The 19791-nt window shown below is 56.5% G+C and overlaps 1 protein-coding gene across 1 annotated transcript in view; it reads right to left on the bottom strand.

Annotated features, from left to right (window-relative positions):
* Positions 1–11899: 11899 nt before the first annotated feature.
* LINGO1 (leucine rich repeat and Ig domain containing 1) overlaps positions 11900–19791 on the bottom strand; it is a 77945-nt gene continuing 70053 nt past the window's right edge. Inside the window, exon 3 of the mRNA XM_068537201.1 lies at positions 11900–13756. Within this exon, the coding sequence (XP_068393302.1) occupies positions 11900–13744 (1845 nt within the window). The 5' untranslated portion in view covers positions 13745–13756. The remainder of the gene's footprint in view (positions 13757–19791) is intronic.

Here is a 19791-nt window from a genome sequence, read left to right as displayed (position 1 = left end):
GAGCCGCTGGGCAGCCAGAGGCCGAGCCAAGAGAGGAGAGAAGAAGCTTCCTGTGATGGGCTTCCCTGAGACTATATCCTTACAGCAATCCCCTTGTTAGAGAACATCTTTAACTGGGCTTCTGTTCGTTGCAGTGCGGTCAAATCGTTTTGGATACTGACAGCACTGGAAGCTCAAACTTACCCCAGCCCAAGAGCCCCACATGCCCCTGCAGCCTCCACCGTTCTGCCCTGGAGGGCCCAGTGAGGGGCAGCAGGCTGGCGCCTACTGGGCACATTCCACAAGCCAGCCACTTTCCACCAGCTTTGTCTCTAAGCTTCCCAACAAGCCTGCAAGGTGGGAATGATTATCACCGTTTTAAGGAGCAGTGCAGTGTTGTGCCCCAGGCTGCCTGGCTGATTAGTGTGGAGCAGAGACAGAAAGCCGGGTGTGCCAAACCGCTTCCAAAGTGTCTCACCGGAAGCCAATTATGCAAAGCAGGGCAGAGTGGAGGTCCTGCTGCGAAAGGGGGTGGGGCTGCTGCTTGCCTGGGAGGAGGGGGGCTGACCATTTGAAAACAACCCCACTGCGGCCTAGGCCCTGAGAGAGACTGTGGGAGGCCCGAGGCCCTGGGACATGCATGGGCATGCTCAGAAGCTGGGAGCTGTGATTACTCTCATCATCCCTGTCACTGTTGTCACACAGGCTACAGAGTGCTTTGTGAACCACAGTCCCCTCCTACCCCATCCGGTGTGATTCCTCATCACGCCTGGTTACCTGTAGCTCTGATCACACTTTTTAAATGTGTATCATTTGAGTGACTGTCTAGTTGGAGTCTGTCTCCCCCACCAGACTCGAAGCTCCCCAAGGGCAGGAACTCTCCTCATAAAATCCCTGGTGCCTAGCCCAGTGCCTGCTTAGAGGAGGTTCTCAGTGAATATGTGGAAGGGAGGGAGTGCTCAAAAGCAGGAATTATGACTCCATTTTCTAGATGGGGAAAGTGAAACCCAGAAAGGGGAAACCAAGTGGCCAGGGTCAGACAGGGAGCAACGGCTAAGCTAGGCTAGGACCTGACCCAGAGCAGGGGGTGGAGGCCCAAGAAGTGAAATTTCAGGACGGCTGTAGGCATAAGTAATCCTGGACAAACGCATAACTACAAACTGAGTGTGGGATGAGAACGTGGTGATAAGACCCTGAGTGAACCCCTTCCTGCGACGGAGGCCTCCCCTCTCTGACGGGGAGCCACCACCCCTTCCAGCACGAGCAGGTGGAATGAGCAGTGGCTGTTCTCCCCGAGGCTGAGAACCATAGGCCCGACCCAGAGTGAGCAGTAGGTGGGCCACAAACTGGAGAAGGTGAAAGGCCTGCAGAACCTGACTACAGGGTCCATTAGAAACCACGCTTGCTTTTAATGTTCCTAAAGAAAGAGAGAAAGAGAGAGAGAGAAAGGTGGGCTTGTCCGCTCAATAGGGTAAAAGACAATTATGAATGGTTTTCACCATGGGCTCTTAATTTCTACCCTGATGGGACAAGTCTCCCTCTTGGACAGGCCACCTGGTATTGGGACGGGTCTGGCTGTGCGTCAGAGACAAACCCTCCATTGCTCACCACCTGTGAGTCTCCTGGTCCAGGGCCCCATGCTTGTTCTGAATGTTCTGAGTGAAGGCTGGGGACAGGAAGCTGTATTGAGAAGGTGGCATTATATATAATGGGGAGTCCATAAGAATAATAATAGTAGAAGCAAACATTGATTGGTCACTTGCTCCGTGCCAGACACTATTCGAAGTGCTTTGCAGGCATGATCGAATTTAATCCTCATAAGTTACATGGGCAAACTGCCCAAAGGCACACAGCTGGTACGTGGCAGAGCCAAGATTTAGACCCAGGTCATCTGGCTCCAGATCCCATGCTCTTAACTTCCTACACTTGGCCCCTTTGACAGGACTTCATCTCTTGGTATGCTTTGTGTTTCAATGTGATTCAAATATTTAGGGTATGATTTTGCCTAATCCCACTGTTGGCAGACCCCAGGCCAGGGGATTGATTCAGAAGGGGGTGGAGGAGAGGGCGGGGTGGTGGTGATGAGGAAAGGACTATTTGGGGAAGTGACCTATACCATGAGTTGAAGGTTGCCAGAAAAAAGAAGTGAGCGTGTGTGTGTGAGTGTGCATGATGGGGCAAGAGGGAGGTGGGGGGTAGGGAGCATCCCAAGCAGAGGGAAGAACATGTGGGGAGGTCTGGAGGGGAAGGAACTTGGGCACTTCAGGAAAAGGAGGTCAGTGCAAGCTCTTCAGAACCCTCTGGAGAGAGGAGACCATACTGGGTCATAAAGGCTCCCCCGGAGTCTTTGAGCCAGGTCCCTTCACAAACCTCGTGGGGTGGGCCCCACGAGGCACTACTGGCCAGGATGCTGACCTGCCGCGCCCATCCAGGGGGACCAGCGTCACTGGGACTTATTTCGGGCTCGTTATCTGGGCGCCTCTGAAGAACCCCTACCATTCCTGACAGCCTGACCCTGCCTTCTAACCCTGTAAAGGAACAGGGTCGGGGCACAAGGGTCCGGAGTCGGGGTGGGGGATAAAGGGAAGTTCCCTTAGTCACGCTCCTCCCGGCCGGCCCCTCGCAGCCCTTAGCCGGGCACCTCCACTGGTCGCCTAGGAGATAGCGCCCGGTGCGCTCTCATTGGCCGGCCGCGTCTCGGAAGGCGGGAGCGAGGCTCCCGGCTGCTGTCCGCACGTGCACGTGTGTGAGCGGGCTCACGTGTGTGTGCAGGGTGCGGGAGCATTGAGCACAGGGCTGATCTGGGCACGCTGTGATCCCAGGAAGGAGCGAAGCCTCGGTATGGGAGGTGGGTGTGGACCCTTGGGAGGACCCAGATGGTCAGAGCCTGGTTGGGGGTGGCTTATCCAGGGTGCACCTGTGAGCTGTAGAAGGGGGCTGTCCTGTATGTCTGTGCTTTAGTGTGAGTGCTCGGGTGAGAGGATCCAGTGTGGTGTACCAGTGTAAACAGCTATTATCTGTACCAAAGTGTACACTGAGGGTGTCTGCTTGCATAGGTGAAAAGGTTTGTGTGTGGACACATATATTGCTGCCTGTCTGTGTGCGAGAACGTGTGAGGCTGTATAAATGTGAGCTCTTCCATGTGCACGTGTGCCCACTGGAGTGTGTGTGTGTGTGTGTGTGCATGTGCGTGCATGGGTAGCAGAGAGGTGTGCGTACTCATGTGTGCATACCTTGTCTCTGCTGCTCCCACACCTCAGATCTTTCCTCCATAGACTCTGAGATGTGTCACTCTCATGCTCAAGCACCCACCATAGCTCCCCATTGCCCCATGGCACCCTACAGAACACCCACCTCAGCTTCCCCAGCCCCTCACACTCAAGTCGCCCTCCCTCCCACAGGAGCACCGAGAGCCAACAGGAGCGGGGATTCTGTCCCTGGTGCAGGGGAGGCTTCAAGGGCAGGCGTGAAGAGTTCAAAGCAGATTTTCTTAAACCTAAGCCAGGGGAACTGGAGCTGAGGGCCTTAGGAGCCTTGGAAAGCTGGGACCTGCCTTTTGTCTCCCCTATTTGCTCTCGCTACACGAATGGTAACCTTCCCTTAGGCCCCCACTGCCTGTGGGGCACTGGACTCCACAGCTGTGGGGTGCTTACCAGGTGTTATTCCCTCATCTACCTACCCATCCCATCCTCCCCTGCCTGCAAGTGTGTTTGGGAAACTTTCTTTTGTGCAGGAGGGCTAGAGGCCAGCTGGAGCACCCAGCTGGGACCTGGGAACCCATCATAGACTTTCCAGCTCTGTGCCTCACCACAGAACAATCCTCCCATCAACCCACACTTTCAGCAGTCCTGTCTGCCTCTGGGCAACTACAGGAGCCCATCAACCTTGCAGTGTCCCTATCCTTTCCAGCTGCCCCGCAGGACAAAGGAAAGAGCTGTTCTCCTGACCCCTGGCCAGCCAGGTGCCAGCCAGGGGCCAGGCAGTCCTGCTCGGCACTTCTGGCTGCAGGGCCTTCCACCAGTCCTACTTCCATGCTGGTGGCTCTACCTGGACTCACCATGGGGCAGAGGATCTTGTCCCACTCCTCATGGGCCATCCTGCCTAGCTGAGCTCTTGGGGCCCACCTGGTCCAACGCTAGCTGTGCAGAGAGGGGAAGTGAGGCAGAGGGGCAGGGACTCACCCCAAGTGGCAGAAGATTGGCAGGCTCCCTGAGGAGGACACAGGAAGACTCCAGAAAGGTGACCTCCAGGGTATGTGTGGGAAGGGGGCTGCTCTGGTGACTGGGCCTCTGGGGGCTTTGGCTGTCCCGGCTCCAGGCTGAGAAGCATCTGAGGAAGGTTGAGGTGGCCTGAGGCGGCCAGGGCCGGGGCAGGTGGATGGGCCAGCAGGCCCCTTGGGCCTCTGTGCCAGGTGACTGAGCAGTTGGTATCAAGCATGGTGAGGGGGATTTATGGGCCCAGGCGCAGGGCTGGGCAGTAAATGTCGTTGTGCTAGAGAGGCTGTAACTCTACTTTGCTTCAGCAGCAGTGTGGGGGCAGGGAAGTGAGACGGGGACACCGCTGAGTTCTGGGGTGAACCCTGAAGCTGGAGGGGAGTAGGGAGACCCAGTTGGTATAGTCCTCCCTCAGGCACCTGGGAGGGTCGGCCCAGAAACGCTCAGGGACCAGTGCAAGGTCACACAGAGAAGTGTCTTCCCCTCCCAGTGCTGGGCGCTGGACAGAGCGCAGGAGACAGGCACATGGAGAGCCTCACTCTGACCCAGCTCTGTGCTACTGGGGGGCAGACAAACTCCCCTTCCCACCCAGGGCTGCTCCCTGTGCCCTTGGCGTGTCCTGAAAGAGGCTCTGGCACTGACAGGGAATGGAAGGGACAGGGTTTACTGTGCCTGTGTCTCTCCTCTTTACGACACTATATTTTTTAACGAGCTATGTAAATGTCTGCTAGTCGGAGAACAAAGTCAGGGCCCCCAGCTGCCCCCCTCCTCTAGGGCTGGGTGCCCCCTGGGGCCAGCCTGACCTTGTATTTCCTATGGGAAAGCTTTCTGGATGCTACAGTGGTTGCCTCCCTGTCGCCACGTCCCAGTTCAGCTGAGTCAGAGCTGGTGCTACTACTGACTCATTTTGTGACCTTGGACCTGTCACTCCCCCTCTCTGAATCTCAGTTTCCTCATCTGCAAAACGGGAGCACACACTGGGCATTGTGTGCGTTCTGAGGTGCCACGCCTTAGCTGTGCAACTTCGCACAATGGCTCAGCCTCTCTGAGACTCGTGTTTCTCATCATCAAAACAGGGAGACAGTCATGCTGATCACTGCTTTGGGCTCAGCTTTGGACACTGGGGCCTGGGAATGGTGGACCATTGGGAGGGTCCGCAGTCCTCTCACCTGCCTGGCTTTCTCTTTCCTCCACCTCCAGCTTTACCTCCAGCCTCCTCCTCCTCCTCTGTTCCTCCAGAACACCCTTTTGCTCCATCCCCAGGATTGGCTGTCTCCATGGCAGTGTGTCTCAGCCCAGGCTGGGAGTGAGGGGGTGCGGGACAGGGTGGAGCTGGTGGGGGGTACGGGGACAGCCATGCTCTGGTTCCTGCTGGGGTCACATCCAGGGCATGAATTGGCATCGGGGTCGGGGTGTGAAGGAACTGGGAGAGGAGGGGTTTGGGGCTGAGACACTGGGGCATCCCTCAGTCTCCGTGGCCCCCAAGTCCCCAGCCTAGCCTTCCCAGACAACAGAAATCACCTGGCCTGGGCTGGGGTATAGGATGAGCCATAATAGGTTTATGGGGAGGCTGTAAATCCCTTCACAGGCTAAGCAATCAGTTCCCTCAGGCAGTCAGAGCCAGAACTTAGTTACATGGCCACTGTTCTCAGACCCCTGCCCCGTAGTCCCCAGTTGCCTGGCAGGTACAAAGGCCAAATTGCCAGGTCCTTAGAACAGGCTGCTGGGCCTTGTGTATATCATGCTCTGATCTCAGGGCCCCACAGAGATGCCAGGTAGACTGGGAGCCAGGAGGGGAGAATTGATTAGCAGAAGCTTTGATTGTGACCCCCACCCATGCACTCACCCACCTGTGCCAAAGCACACTCTCCATCACTGACTCATTCCCATCCCACAAAGGAAGGAGGCCGCAGGAGGTGATGGGACCATGCCCACTCCACAGCGGAGAAGCCTGAGCCTAGAGTGGCTCAAAGTAGAGACCAGTCTGGTGCTTTTTTTTGCCATGAAGTACTGGTGCCCTGAGTATGAATCCTGGCTTCGTCACCTACCTGGCGGTGAGCCCCAGGCAACCACTTCTCCTCCCTGAGCCTCAGTGTCCTCATCCAAAAGGAAGCACATGAGAATATCCTTGTGATAGAACTAAATAAGAGAATGTGGGTAAAGTGTCTGGCCTGGTGCCTGGCACAGCCCTTGATAAACAACAGCTGTTACTATTATTGCTATAGTAACCCTGGTGCCACCTGCCTCCTGCTTCTGCTTGAAAGGACACTGCACCAGGGGCAGCAAACTTGGGCTCAAGTCCTGGCTCTTACTTACCACCTGTAGATCATCTGTAGCCCTGACACCATCACTCTCTAAGTCCCCTACTCCTGGGTAAACTGTAGAGGCCTGTTCACAAATGAATGGTTCCTGAAAGAAAAATGGCCCTGTGGAGGTTCCTATGGAGGGTGACTTCCAACAGTGGCTGTATCGACCCTTGCATCCTGCCTGCCCTTTCACCATGTGACTTTGCAGCTCCTCCCACCCAGAGCTGGGTCTGACCTCCCTCCCCTGAATCTAGGTGGGCCTGTGACTTGCCTTGACCAATAGAATGCAGCAAACGTAAAGCTGTGGGACTTCCTGGCCTAGGCCTCAAGAGACCTGGCATCTTCCGTTTTGCCCTTCTTGGAGCGCTGAGCTCCCATAAAGAAGTCCAGCTAGCCTACTGGAGAGACCATGTGGAAAGAGAGAAGCCTGCTGTCCTCCAGCCCTTCCAGACTCCCCAGCTCAGGTGACAGACATAGCCAGAAGCGGCCCCGGATCTTTCAGCCCCAATCAGTTCTCCCCAGCTAACACCAGGCAGAGCAGAGATGAGCAGTCCTTATCAAGCCTGCCCAGATTATGAACAAACAATAAATGGTTGCTGTTGTCTTAAACCACTAAGTTTTGGGGTCGTTGTCATGCAGCAACAGATAACTGATACAATCCTTTAGCCCTTTCTGTACCATCTTTACCCAGACTTGGCCTGGGTGGGTGGAGCTCCTTGGCATCAATTGATTGGACAGGAGATGAGCACCTGACTTAGAGGCAGCACATCCATTGGCTGACAGGTGGCCAATCAGATTTTTTTTTCCTCTGGAGACTATGAATGAAAAGATCAGAGATCCTAGCAAGCCAGAATATGAAGGCAGCTGAAGCTGGGGTTTGGGAATGGGAGCTGAGGACGACTTTCAGCCCTATGCAGGCTGTCCTGTCATCAAAGGACACCAAATTGGGGAGAGGAGCAGGAAAGCTGATAGACCATGGAACCAGGTTCTGTGAGGGCCCAAATAAATCACTTAACTCCAGTTGGTCTGCTCTGACTTTGCTCCTTGTACCTCACGAACCCTGACTTCAGGCCCTGAAAGCCTCAAGGTCCCCCAGGACTCCTAATACTTGCCAGGGGTCTACACTGCTCCTCTGACCCCTCTCCTTTGCTCCCTGTGACCTCCATCCCCCGAAACACACACAGGTTGTGGCCTTGTCCTCCAGGGCCCCAGGGCATGGCCACTCTTTTTCCATCCCGGGCAGTCAGGCGTGATAGCCTAGAGTCTGCTGCCATCCAACCCACACAGCCCCAAGGCCTTTAGTGGCAAACCAGAGGGTGTGACCAGGTTTGGTTTCTACCCCAACCCCACTGGAGTTCCAGCTCTTTGGGATTCCCCATTATGTTCCGCACGCAGTTCCTGAGTTCAACCACCACTTCTCTGCTTGTCCATAATGATGTCACGATAATAACAGTGGTCACTGTTGTACACCAAACAGGTGCCACACCTGAGACGGTGTTTGAACCAAGGTCTGCCTAACTCCAAAGTCCATGCCCCATCCACCACTCTGCTGTGTGACTCTAGGCAGGTTACTTCCCCTCTCTGAGCTTCAGATTCACACTTCTGACGGGTAAGCCGGGGGGGTCATGGTGTTTTCTGCTCCCTCTAATACTTACCCTGCTGGATGCTATCCTTGGCCCAGTCCACTTGCTTGTCCAAGGGTAGGCTCCCAGTCTTACCACCCTTTCTCTTTAAGGTATGCTGTATCCTGAAGGAACAGGCCTGGAGGCTGCCTCTGGTCTTGGTCTTCTGGAAAGCAGGCTAAACTCTCAGGATTCAGTATCTTGCCTTTTCCCCAGTAGCTTGGACCCAGGCTGAACAGTGAGCAGAGAAGCCAGCTCCCTATAGGGCTTGACGTGGCAGGACACCCTGACTCCACAACCCCATTGGGTCTGAGGCAGACTGGGGTCATGTGGTGAGTGGTACCTGTGCCTTCTCTTTCTCTGTCGGAGGCTGTCAGGCCATGGAGAAAGTAACCTCTCCAGTCTGACTTTCCACGCTATTCCCCCTTAAATCTGCCAGGATTCTTAGCAGTTGAGTTCATTCATTACCCTCTTCTATAGATGAAGGTCCCACAGTTAGGAAGGGGCAGCATTAAAACCCAAGCTGCCTAGCTCCCAGCTTGGGCTTTTCCTGGGGCCCAGGCTCTTTGGCTTGGGCCAACCCAGCCCCCTGACCCAGGGTGCCCACATCCCCGTGAACTGACTCTCTCCCCCATCTGAAAACAACCTCACAATTTTCTTCTGTACTGAATTTCCTCAGGGATCCTGTTCCCTCCCAGTAGCCAGGAAGATATTGGCCCTGCTCTTACTAGAACCTCGTGAAGCCCGAGGGATCCCAGCATCCCAGATGGGTTAAGTAACAATCCCATGGGCTGCCTTCCGCGTGAGGTCGGTGCCCACCAGGGCATCCAGGGCTGTGGCGATGGAGAGCCTATGCTCTGGTCTCTCTCTGGAGGTGGGCAGGCCTGTCGAGTTCTTGAAGCCTCATGTGATACCACTGGCCTCTTGTTGCATACAAGCCACCCCCATGTCCAAGGACTCCTCTCCCTGCCCTTGAGGTCCCCAAAGTTGTCTCCTGCCAGATGGGGGTCCCCAGGCCTGGTCCTGAGAAGCCCTGAGCCAGGCTTAGAAGTCTGCGGCTCTGGAATTTCCAGGCCCTGGTCCTGTCACTTAGAAGCTGCGTGACTTTGGCTAAGCTACCACCCTCTCTGCTCCTGGCTCTGCATCACAGTTGGACCCAACAGTAATCATCACCAGCACCACTGGTAGAGGGTTTACTGAGTGCCAGGCACTACATCAATCAACAAATATACCTATGCTCCCTCATTTAACCTCCTAATGGCCAAAAGTCGTAAGATCATCTTCATGTTACAGATGAGAAGACCGAGGCTCAGAGGGGTTAAGAAACAGCCCCAAACAGCTAGTAAGTGCTAGAACAGGACCTCAAACTCAGACCTGACCTCAAACCTCAGGGTCTTATCATCACTAGTCTAGGCTGCCCCCCGACCCCGGGACTAGCAACCTTTTCCACATCAAAATTCTAGGATCCTGTGGGGAGAGGATCCTGTTTTTTCCCAGGATAAAATCACAGTTCAGAGGGCTTGAGGCTTCCCCAGAACCAGGGACAGTCTGGGTGGTGGCTGGGAGATGTGGGCAAGTGTACACAGACTGCCTGGAGCAGAGCAGGCTCTTGGGTACATCTGTAAACTGAATGAATGAATGAATGAATGAATGAGTGCCAACTCCATGCCAGACTCTGCTCACCCTGCCATCCCACCAGAGGCTTGGTTTAGAAGTTGCTAGGCATGCAGCTACCCAGTTCATGCCAGCTTGGGTGGGGGTGTGTGAGCCCCAGGAGGAGCCCTGATTGGAGGAGCTGCATTCTGGAAGTTTCTTGCCGCTGAGGGCAGACTTCCCTATTGCATCCCTCCACCCCCAAGTTCAGCTAAGTCTGTACCCATGGGTTCCTGCATCGCTGGATTCTCCCCTAGCCTGAGGGTTAATGGGCAGCAGGGTCACCCTGGGCCCACTGTGGGGCTGAAATCCAAGGAGTCCCCGAGTAGAAAGAGGAAACTTGGAGGGGTGAAGCCAAGCTTTCCTGAACCTGGTGCCCCTCCCTGTCCGACAGAGATGGGGGGTGAGCACATGGTCTGCTGGCTGAGCTACCGCCCCAGATTCTAGAGCCCATGGATTCCGGAAAAGTTACAAGCTGACCTGTCTGGCTCTTCACACTTCTATCTCTCAGAGCATCCCTTTCCAGGGTTGAGTTTGGAGCGTCTAGGTTTGGTGAGAATGAACAGGGCCACTTCTGACTCTCCTGGTCAGCTCACACGCAGCTGGCTCCCAATCCCAAACCCAGAGCCCTTCAAAGCCCAGGGAAGGCTCAGAGTAAAGCCTGGTGGAAGACGGGGCATGACTGGGTTGGTGACCTGGGTCTGGGCAGTCCTAAGGGCAGCCCCAGAACTGCCTTCCTAGTCCCAAAGACTGGGGGCTCTACATGGGAAGTGGCATACAGTAGGCACTTGATAAATGCTTATGGAAAGAAGGTTTGGAGAGATCTGGTGTTCCCAATCCCTGGGTAGGTCCAGGTCAAAGCTGCAAGGGGCTTCTGCCTGGGGGGACCCCACACCAGAGGTGATGGAAGCGGTGATACTCATGGGCCTCGGGACTCCTCGGGGGGTCTAGAGCCCTGGCCATCCAGGCAATGCTTGTGGTCACCGCCAGGCAGCTGTCCTGGGAGAAGCCTCTGGAAGTCCCTGGAGGCGGCCCTCCCCTGGCATGCCCCCAACCCTGACGCCATGGAGATCCCTTAGGAGCCCCACCACCCGCAGTGAGATAATAATGACCATAATGAGAACAGTCACCCACACATGTGCACAGCGCTTTACAGGTTACAAAGTGTTTCACATACATCATCTCATCAATTCCTCACAACAGCCCTGTGAGGTAGGCAGGGCGGGGAGTAGCGTTTCCGTTTATACAGATGTGGAGACTGAGGCCCAGAGGGGGTCAATGACCTGTTTGAGGCCACACAGCAAGTCAGCAGCAAAGCTGGGACCAGAGTTAGGCCTCGGCCCCTGGCTCTCTCCACTGACTGTGCTGTCCTCCAGGAGGACCCCAGCCCCTGTCCAGAGTCTCAGCCACACTCAAGCCGGGCCCCGCCCCCTGGCAGTAGTGCTGCCTGGCAGCTCAGCAGACAGGCCCTCACCCCCACTGGGCAGCCCTGTCCCCTCCACCCGCTCTCCGCCAACAGCCAGCCCAGAGCTGGGCACAGACCCCCCCACCCAACCTTCTCCTGGCGACTGCCCTGGACGGGTGGGCAGGCAAGTGGGGCTGGAACCTCCTCCCCTGTTTTCCTGAGTGATCCCTCCCCACAGGGGAAGAGAAGAGAAAGGAGGAAGAGGAGGAAGAGAAAAACAAGAAACTGAGTTGGAAGAGGGCCCTGGAGCAATCAGGACGTCAAAAGTTTGCATTCCGACTAGCTATAGGAAATAGTTTTTTTTTCTCTTTTTATTATTTCAAGTTTTCATAAAAATCCATAATTACTGAAACCCAAGTTACAGAGGAAGTTCGTAACTTTTTTATTGAATTATTGACTGTGCCGTGTCAGCTTCCGACTCCAGTCTGTCAACGTGTGCCCCTGTGCAGGTGGGGTCCCCAGGCCTGGACTTCTGAGGTCCTGGTAGAAAGAGGGCAGGCGGTGAGGGCCAGCGGGGGCAGCAGGGGACGGCGTGGGAGGGAGAAAAAGTGTGTGTGGAGGGGCTGGGAGGAGGTGGGAAGGACTGGAGAGCGAGCGGACGGCGGCCAGGTCCCTTCCCCTGCCCGGCACGCCCCAGGGTCCCCGCCCCCCGCCCCGGCCTCATATCATCTTCATATTGAACTTGCGAGGTGCGTCGGCGGAGCTGATGCCTGCGTCCGACTTGCGGGGCACATACTCAATCTCGATGTTGTGCTTGGTGTTGCCCTTGCCCCGGCTCCAAAGAAACAGCAGCACCAGACAGAAGAGGACGACGCCCAAGAAAGAGATGAAGCCCATGGTGGTGGCGATGATGAGGGTCTTGATGTCGAAGGGGAAAGGCACGGTGGCGCGGGTGCTGTTGGCCTCTCCCTCGCCCGGCTGGTTGGAGATGAAGGCGAAGGTCTTGTTGGGCTGATGGGGCCAGTCGGGCGAGTAGCTGCGCACGTGCAGGTGGGCAGGCATGGAATCGTTGCCGCCCGCGTTGGCCGCGATGCACAGGTAAGTGCCGTTGTCCTGTACCTGGGCGTAGCGCACCTCCAGCGTGCCGTCGGGGAAGACCGTGAGCCGCCCGTTGCTCTTGGCCGAGACCAGGTGCTTGCGGGGCGAGAGCCAGAGGATGGCGGGCGGCGGGTCGCCATCTGCCCGGCACACGAACTGCACTGTGTGGCCCTCATCCACAAACACCTGCTGGGCCTTGCGGTCCCGGATGCGGGCACGGCGGCAGGTGAAGTAGTTGGGCAGGAGCACATCAGGGAAGTCCTTGAACTCCTTGCCCTGGACGAACTCGGGCGTGGCACACGTGGGCTGCTGCCGGTTGAAGTTGAGCCGCCAGCGGCGCCGGAACACCCACAGGAGCCGGCAGTCGCAGGCCAGCGGGTTGGAGTCCAGGATGAGCGTCTCCAGGTTGCCCACCGAGTGGAAGGCCGACTCCTCCAGTGTGGTCAGCTGGTTGCCGGAGACATTGAGCACGCGCAGGTAGTTGAGGCCGCGGAAGGCGTAGGGCTCCACCACGGCCAGCTGCCCACCCACCAGCTGGATCTCCTGCAGCCTTAGCAGCTCATGCAACATGGAGCCCTCAATGGTGCTGATGGGGTTGTAGGAGAGGTTGAGGAAGCGGAGATAGACCAGGTGGCGCACCGCCAGGTAGGGCACAGCGGTCAGGTTGCAGTGCGTGATAGACAGGGACGTCAGGTTGAGGCCGTAGAGACAGTTGGGAGTCATGGTGTCCAAGTAGGGCCAGTGAGAGATCTCCAAGACCTTGAGCCGGTACAACCTCTTGAAGGAATAGTCCCGGATGGCATTGATGTTGAGGTGCCGGAGCCGCAGGACGATGAGACCGTGCAGGTGGGACAGCGCCTCGGTGGGGATGGAGGTCAGGTTGCATTTCTCCAGCGTCAGCTGCTCCAGGCTGTTGAGGCCGCTGAAGGCTCGGTGGGAGATGTAGACGAGGTCGTTGTCGCCGACTTCCAGTGACTTGAGGTTGTACAGGTCCTGGAACATGTAGTCCAGCAGGATGACGATCTTGTTCTCGCTGATGTCCAGCTTGGTCAGGTTACTGAGGCCGGTGAAGACGCCCAGGGGGATGAGCTTCAGGCGGTTGCTGCGGAGCCCCAGCGTCCGGAGGTTGAAGAGGTTGTTGAAGGCGCCAGGCTCCACGGCGCTCACGATGTTCTCATTGAGCTCCAGCTCCTCCAGGTGCGGGAAGCTGGCAAACTCGTCCTGGTTGAGCGTTTTGATGCGGTTCTTGCCCAGGTCCAGCAGGCGGGTCTCAGTGGGGATGCCCTCAGGCACCGCCACAAAGCGCTTGCGGTGGCAGAGCACTGCGCGGTCCTGGGCGGAGCACTCGCAGCGGGGCGGGCAGCCTGTGGCTGAGCCTGACAGCACCGAGCCCAGCACCAGCAGGAGGATGGGCTGCCAGCAGGCCAGGAGGGGGCTGGGCATGCTCCTCACGCCCCCCGCCAGCATCCTCTCGCTCACCTGTGGCCAGGAGCAAGCACAGGACAGAGGGGGCGGTTAGAGGGCAGTGTCTGCTGGACCCCCGCCCAGAGCCCTCTGTGCCCTCTGCCCTCCTGCCCTGTCAGGATGTCCCTGACACAGAGAGAGAGGCAGGGGTCCAGAGTGGCATATGACACCTGCCTGGGACCCCACAGTGAGGTCCAGATGCCCAGGCCAGAGGGCCTCCTGCCACCCCATGCTGCTTCCTCCCTGCCCCTTACCCTACCCAGAGCCCTCCTGAAGGACCCTCCAGCATCCCTGGGATCCAGGGGGTTCATGGAAGGGGTAGGGTCACTTCAGATGAGTCTGGTGTTGGCACCCTAGGCTGCATCCACCTCCTTTCCATTTTACAGACAATGCAACTCCAGGCATGCACTTCACACCCCACCTGGCACCCTGAGCCTCAGCTTCCCCTGGTGTTCATCAGGGATAAAGCGAGACCTGTTGAGCTGCCCTCAGGGCTCACAGAGGGAACCAAAGGGGCTCAAAGGCTGAGGCCTCTAGGAATAGCCAGCAGAGGAGCACGTCTGGGCCCCAGCTTGCCAGGCAAGGGCTTCTGAGGCTGCTGGGGCCCACCCTCTCCGAACTTCAGCCTGAGCATCCCCAGGCACAGACACCACGGCTCCCTCTCCATCAACACTGGGCTGAGCTCGAAGCCCAAGAATCTTGGGCAACCAGCACACCCAGTGGTTCCAGCCAGTGTTTGTGAAACTGCTCCCCAGTGGGGTTTCTGGATCAGTGGAGGGTACCCCCTTCCAGAAAGCCAGGACCCAGCCGTAGTGCCTCCCTGGGGAATCTTTCCAACTCTACCCTTCCTCTGGGTCCCCATGGTGACCCACCCAGGCTCCTGAGCTCAGGCTCCTGCTATTCCTTCCTCCTGGAATGTCCCTTCCCCCGGTGTGTTGAAACCCCCTCTTCAAGGCCATTGCTCTGAGAAGCTTTTTCTGATCCCCAGTTGGAAGTGTACTCCCCTTCAAAGACTCCCCCCAGGCTTCATCCGTCTGTCTCTCCGGCTTCCAATCACCCTCCTCCTAATACCAGGGTTCTGTGCAGCTGCTGGTCCGATGGGGGAGCAGTCAGACCCCCACAGCCCAGGAGGGCGCAGGTAGCCCTGGAGGTGCCGGTCCACACTGGGGCACTGGGGACATGAGGCTTGTTACAGCCGGGCCCTGAGGAACATGCAGGATTTGGGTGGTGATGACAAGGGAGACGGTGCCGGGATAGGGGTCTAGCCTGAGTACAGGCTGCAGGTGGTGTGAGCAAGGGGTGTGCGGGAGCTCACCCCCTGATTACTCTCTCCTAGCCCACGTTCAGAGGCCACTTGCTCCCACTTCTGCTAGACTGCTCTTCCCTCCTCTATCTCTGTTCCACCCTATGGGAAACTGGCCCAGCAGGGTACTTAGGGGGCTGGGAGGACTCGTCTGGACTCCTCCAAACTCCAGAGGCTGGACCAGACGGTCTCTGGGGGCCGAGCTGAAGCCCTTCTACTGCTAGTGGGGGTGAAAATCCATCCCACCCAGCCTGGCACCCTTGGGGCTCTGCTGCCATCCACATAGCCCACATTCACGGCCCTGAGGGGGCCTCACTGTAGGAAGGGGATGCCCAAGCTGGGAAGGTCCCATCTCTCTGCCTCAGCTCAGGCCCTTCTCCCACCCCTTCAAGCTCCTCCCCACACCTGCACACAGCCTCCACTTCCAAAGCTACAGGTCTTATCATCTGCACTTCGACCCTGATGGCAACTGGGGCTCAGAGAGCTTGTGGCTGCCCAAGGACACCCAGCCAGTTGAGGAGGTGGATTTGGGACCAAGGCTCTGGTCTGTCGGACTTCAACGACAATGCTCCAGCGGCCTCCCAGGACTGACAGGCACTCCCTGGTTGTTGATCGACTAAGTGACTGATTAACTAGAGAGGGCTCCTGGTGTCACTGACGTGTTATAGAATCTGCAAGGTTTTGTTATTCCCAAGGGCTCTGTCCACCACCACCCCCCCTTCCCCTCAGCCCCTCTCATCCTCTCTCCAGAGTTTTCTGTGCTTTGGCCTCCCCCACCCCGCCCTCATCAGGCCATTTTCCACAAGTCACACACGCTCCAGTGACCCACCAGAAAAGCAAACATCCTGACAGGCAATCAATAAGTAATTGGGATGGCAGCTGGGGCTGGCGTGGGTGTGAGCTTGGGGACCGGGAGAGGTAAATAGGACTTTTAGTACCCAGCTCACCACTGCACTGAGGCGTGGGGTAGGCTGATGGAGAGGGTGCTAAGGAATGAGAGAGGGGATAGCGAGTGCACGGGCTACCTTGAGATGTCAGTAAGACCCTCATACAGACAAGAATCTGGCATATGAAGACTCCACCCCCTTGTCTCAACCTACCCATCTACCTCCTCTCCCACCATTCCCCCCAGGGAAAACACCCAGGTATCCCAGCCTTGTCCTGCACATTCCTGGCTCTAAACCATCTCCTTTTGGAGATCTCTCCCAGCCTCACTGCCCCAGCAGACTTTGTGACCATCCATCCCAAAGGCCATCTCCTCCATGAGGCCACCCCTGATCTACTCAGTCAGAAATCATCCCTTGCCCACAACTCTGAAGTACCTTAGATTTATTAGTAATGACATTATGTAACTGATGTACAGCACATCTCATTCTAAAAATGACTTGGGCCAATGACCAGAAAAATTATGTTACAAGATGATAAGAAGATAAAGCTAAAGAAGGCAAGCCACTCAAGAAAGAAGGTCACAAAATCCTATATAATGATTAAAGGTGAGAGCTTCCTAGTGACCTGAGCAAAGAGGGAAATGTGCTCCAAAGCCTCAGCATTTGGCGCCTCTCCTGTGTCGTAGTATGTTTAATCCTGGGTCAAACTCCCATGGGTACATTTCTCTCACCTGCTAGAGAGTGAGGTGCCTGAGGGCAGATGATGTGTCTGCAGCCTCAGACCAAGGTGTGGCACGGAAAAGACTCAACTGAATGTTCTTTGAAAGGAAGTGTGTGTGCATGAGAGAGTTTTTGCAGGGGCTGAAGTCACTCTGATGAAGCTGGCTCTGGAGCAGGCCCACTGAGCAAAGAGAGACCTGGGGGATTCAAATATGTTGATAGAAAAGCTGGTCGGCATTGCCCTGTGTGGCAGGCCTGGCAGTTAGACCCCCAGAGCAATGGGCCATACTCCACGGGACCAGGATAGCTCCAGAAGGGCACATCCTCTGAATTGCCTTTTACATGTGACTGTCCTGAAAGATGGGGAAACTGAGGCCTAGAGGGGCTAACATGGCTTCCCAAGCTGGTACAGCACACTGGGCCTGGTCTCCAGGTCTAATACCCCCATAGGGTCCCTGTCATCTAGGGATACTGGTAGGGTTGTGTCTGACGGGGTCACCAAAACTGCTGAGTGAGCAACGTGCTGCTCCCGCCCTCCTGGCACCATTAATCCCGCTGGTTACCCCTGCAATGGCCAAGGAGAAGTGTTTTATGCATTTTAATCAGTGTTTTATTTTGGATCCTTGCCCACTGAAGGGCTTCCCACAAGGGCAAGAGTTTAAAAATTGGACCAATAAATACAAAGGAAATGAACATCGAAGGCTGGCAGGTGGGCAGGCAGAGGAGAGCCGTGCCCGGGCCACAGCACACAGAGCCGACAGCAGCCTGCGTCCTCCCAACCCCAGAGCGGTGGGAGCAGCCAAGCCATCAGACCTGCACTGCAGACGGCCACCTGCCACCATCACACCCTCACTCACGTAGTGGGGCAGATACAGCCTGGCTCCCTTGCTCCCCACACCAGCCACTCCACTGTGTGCCCCTCAAGGACGCCTGCCCTCCCTGCCCTTTCCCCCGCTGTGCAGGGAGGGGCTGATTCCAGGGTCCCTGAGGGAACCCACACAGAAACTGGATCTTCCCCAGCTAGAAAGTCAACATCCTCAAACCTGCTTAAGGGATGAAGGCGAGTAAGGGCTCAGGCCCCAAATTGTAGTTTTACTGGGACTGTAAGGATCTGAGGTTGGCATCCCCAGCTGGGGCCTCACATTGGGGCTGTCCCTCGGGGTTCAGGGTTAAAGAGTATAACTGGTGGAGACAGAAGGGGCATGGGATCATCCATGGATGGACTTGGAGAACCCTAAGGGAGGTCAGGGGTCATTCTCTCTCCTAAGGCAGCATCTGGAGGCCACTGGGGGCAGGGGCGTGCCTCTACCACGCACCCAGCCTGGCCCGTACGAACTGGTCAGACGCCTGCACTGAGGGAAGGGTTGGGACTAGCATCTTCAGACCACTTGCTACAGGCCAGGTTTTAGGCTTTATACACACGGTCTTAGAAACCCTCACCCAGCATTCAGAGATATTTCCTACCCATTTTACAGATGAGAAAAGCTGAGATTTCCAAAAGGAAATTCCTTTGCCTTTAGGCCTAGGCTACAAAGCTAGGAAACAGCAGAGCTCCGTTCCTCCTGGTCAGGCTGCCTGCCCCAAGAGCTACCACAAGTGGAGCAGGACTTCTTTCAGACACACAGGCCAGTTCAGAGCCAGAGGAGGGGCAGGCGTGTCGCGGCAGCGGTAGGGTAAGGCCCCCAGGGCTAAGGGAAGGCACTAGTCCTTAGGTAGCTGCATGTAGGTAACTTACCCCCTAAATGACAAAAGCTTTTCCCCAACTGTCAGAAAACTGTATGTTGAACACACTGAATTTTTTCAGTGTTTTCCCACCGTACCATTCTCCTTTGCCTGCTGCCACTGTCTATGCTAGAATCTCACCTAATTTGGGGTCGGCTGCAGCACAGGATGGAAGGTTCAGTTATTTTTGGTTTACAGTATCAATATTTCATGGTGTTCCCACTCAGTGTTCCTCAGGGACCGCAGGGATCCCCAGTACACACAGGCATGAGATCCCTGGCATGGAGGTGCCCACTGCCATCCCCGGGACCCGTGGCCCCCTGGGTTCCCAGCCTGGCTGTGTGACCTGGGGCAACTGTGACAGGCTGCTTCTTCACTGGGAAATGAGGCTGTTATGCACGATCTCATCTTGTCCTGACACCCTACATTCCTAAGACCGGGTCTGCAACAGGAAGGAAGGAGGAGGGAGGGCAGACTTGGGATGGGGGACTGAGGGCTTCAGAGAGTCTGCCTCCGGCCCCGCCCAGCTCTACTACCCTTTCCTACTGATTGTCGAAAGCCCTGGGCCTGTTAGCACATCCTGTTCCCACCACCACCCCTTGAGGTGGGTCGATTACTCGGAAAGGTGAAGGGACTTACGCTGTGTCACCAAAGATTGCAGGCAAGGCAAGGTCTAGATTCTTCATGACTTGCCCTGTCCCCAAGTTCCTGCCTGTCTGAAGTCCCTTCTCTGCCTTCAGCTCCAGGGCACAGGGCAGCTGGATCCATTTCATGAAATGATAAAGCACGTTCGTGATAAGAGTACCTGTTCAGAGGCAGCTGTGGCCACGTGGCTGAAAGTAGGGTAATGGGGGGTGGAGTGAGGCCTGTCTAGAAAGCCCCGATGGTCGCTCCATCCCGGGGCCTTTCTCCCACAGTGATGGTCGACCATCTGCCCCATGCCTGGAGATCTCCCACTCAGCCTTCAGAATCCAGTTCAAGGGTCTTTTACCCCAAGCCGCTCTTTGCAAGTCCCCAGGAAGAAGGGATCACCTCCTGGGGGTCCCTCTGGATCTTGGGTGGCCCTCCGCCAAGCACTGCTGGTGTGTTTACCTCTCTCCCTTCCTCCCTCTGTTAGAGCCTCTGCTGCCTCCCCTTCTGTGGCCCCCAGATTGAGAGCCCCCAGTACAGGGCTGGGGCTGCTATAGCTCAGCACCGCCAGGCCCAGCTTCAAGGGGCAGAGAGCCCCGACACACAGCTGGTGGGACAGCACCCCAGAACAGCTCCTGACTCCTGGTCTAAGCTCTTTACAGAGGCTTCCAGGAGGAGGAGGAGGTGTCATGTGGGCTCAGGCTGAACTACAGATACATTTCCACCGGCCAAGTCAGGGGCGGGAGGGGAGGCATTTCAGCCAAGAGAACGGTGCGGGCAAAGGTGTG

The sequence above is a fragment of the Eschrichtius robustus genome, chromosome 1 (assembly GCF_028021215.1).
Source record: "Eschrichtius robustus isolate mEscRob2 chromosome 1, mEscRob2.pri, whole genome shotgun sequence".
Lineage (NCBI taxonomy): Eukaryota > Metazoa > Chordata > Mammalia > Artiodactyla > Eschrichtiidae > Eschrichtius > Eschrichtius robustus.
This window is presented reverse-complemented; position numbering and strand designations above follow the sequence as displayed.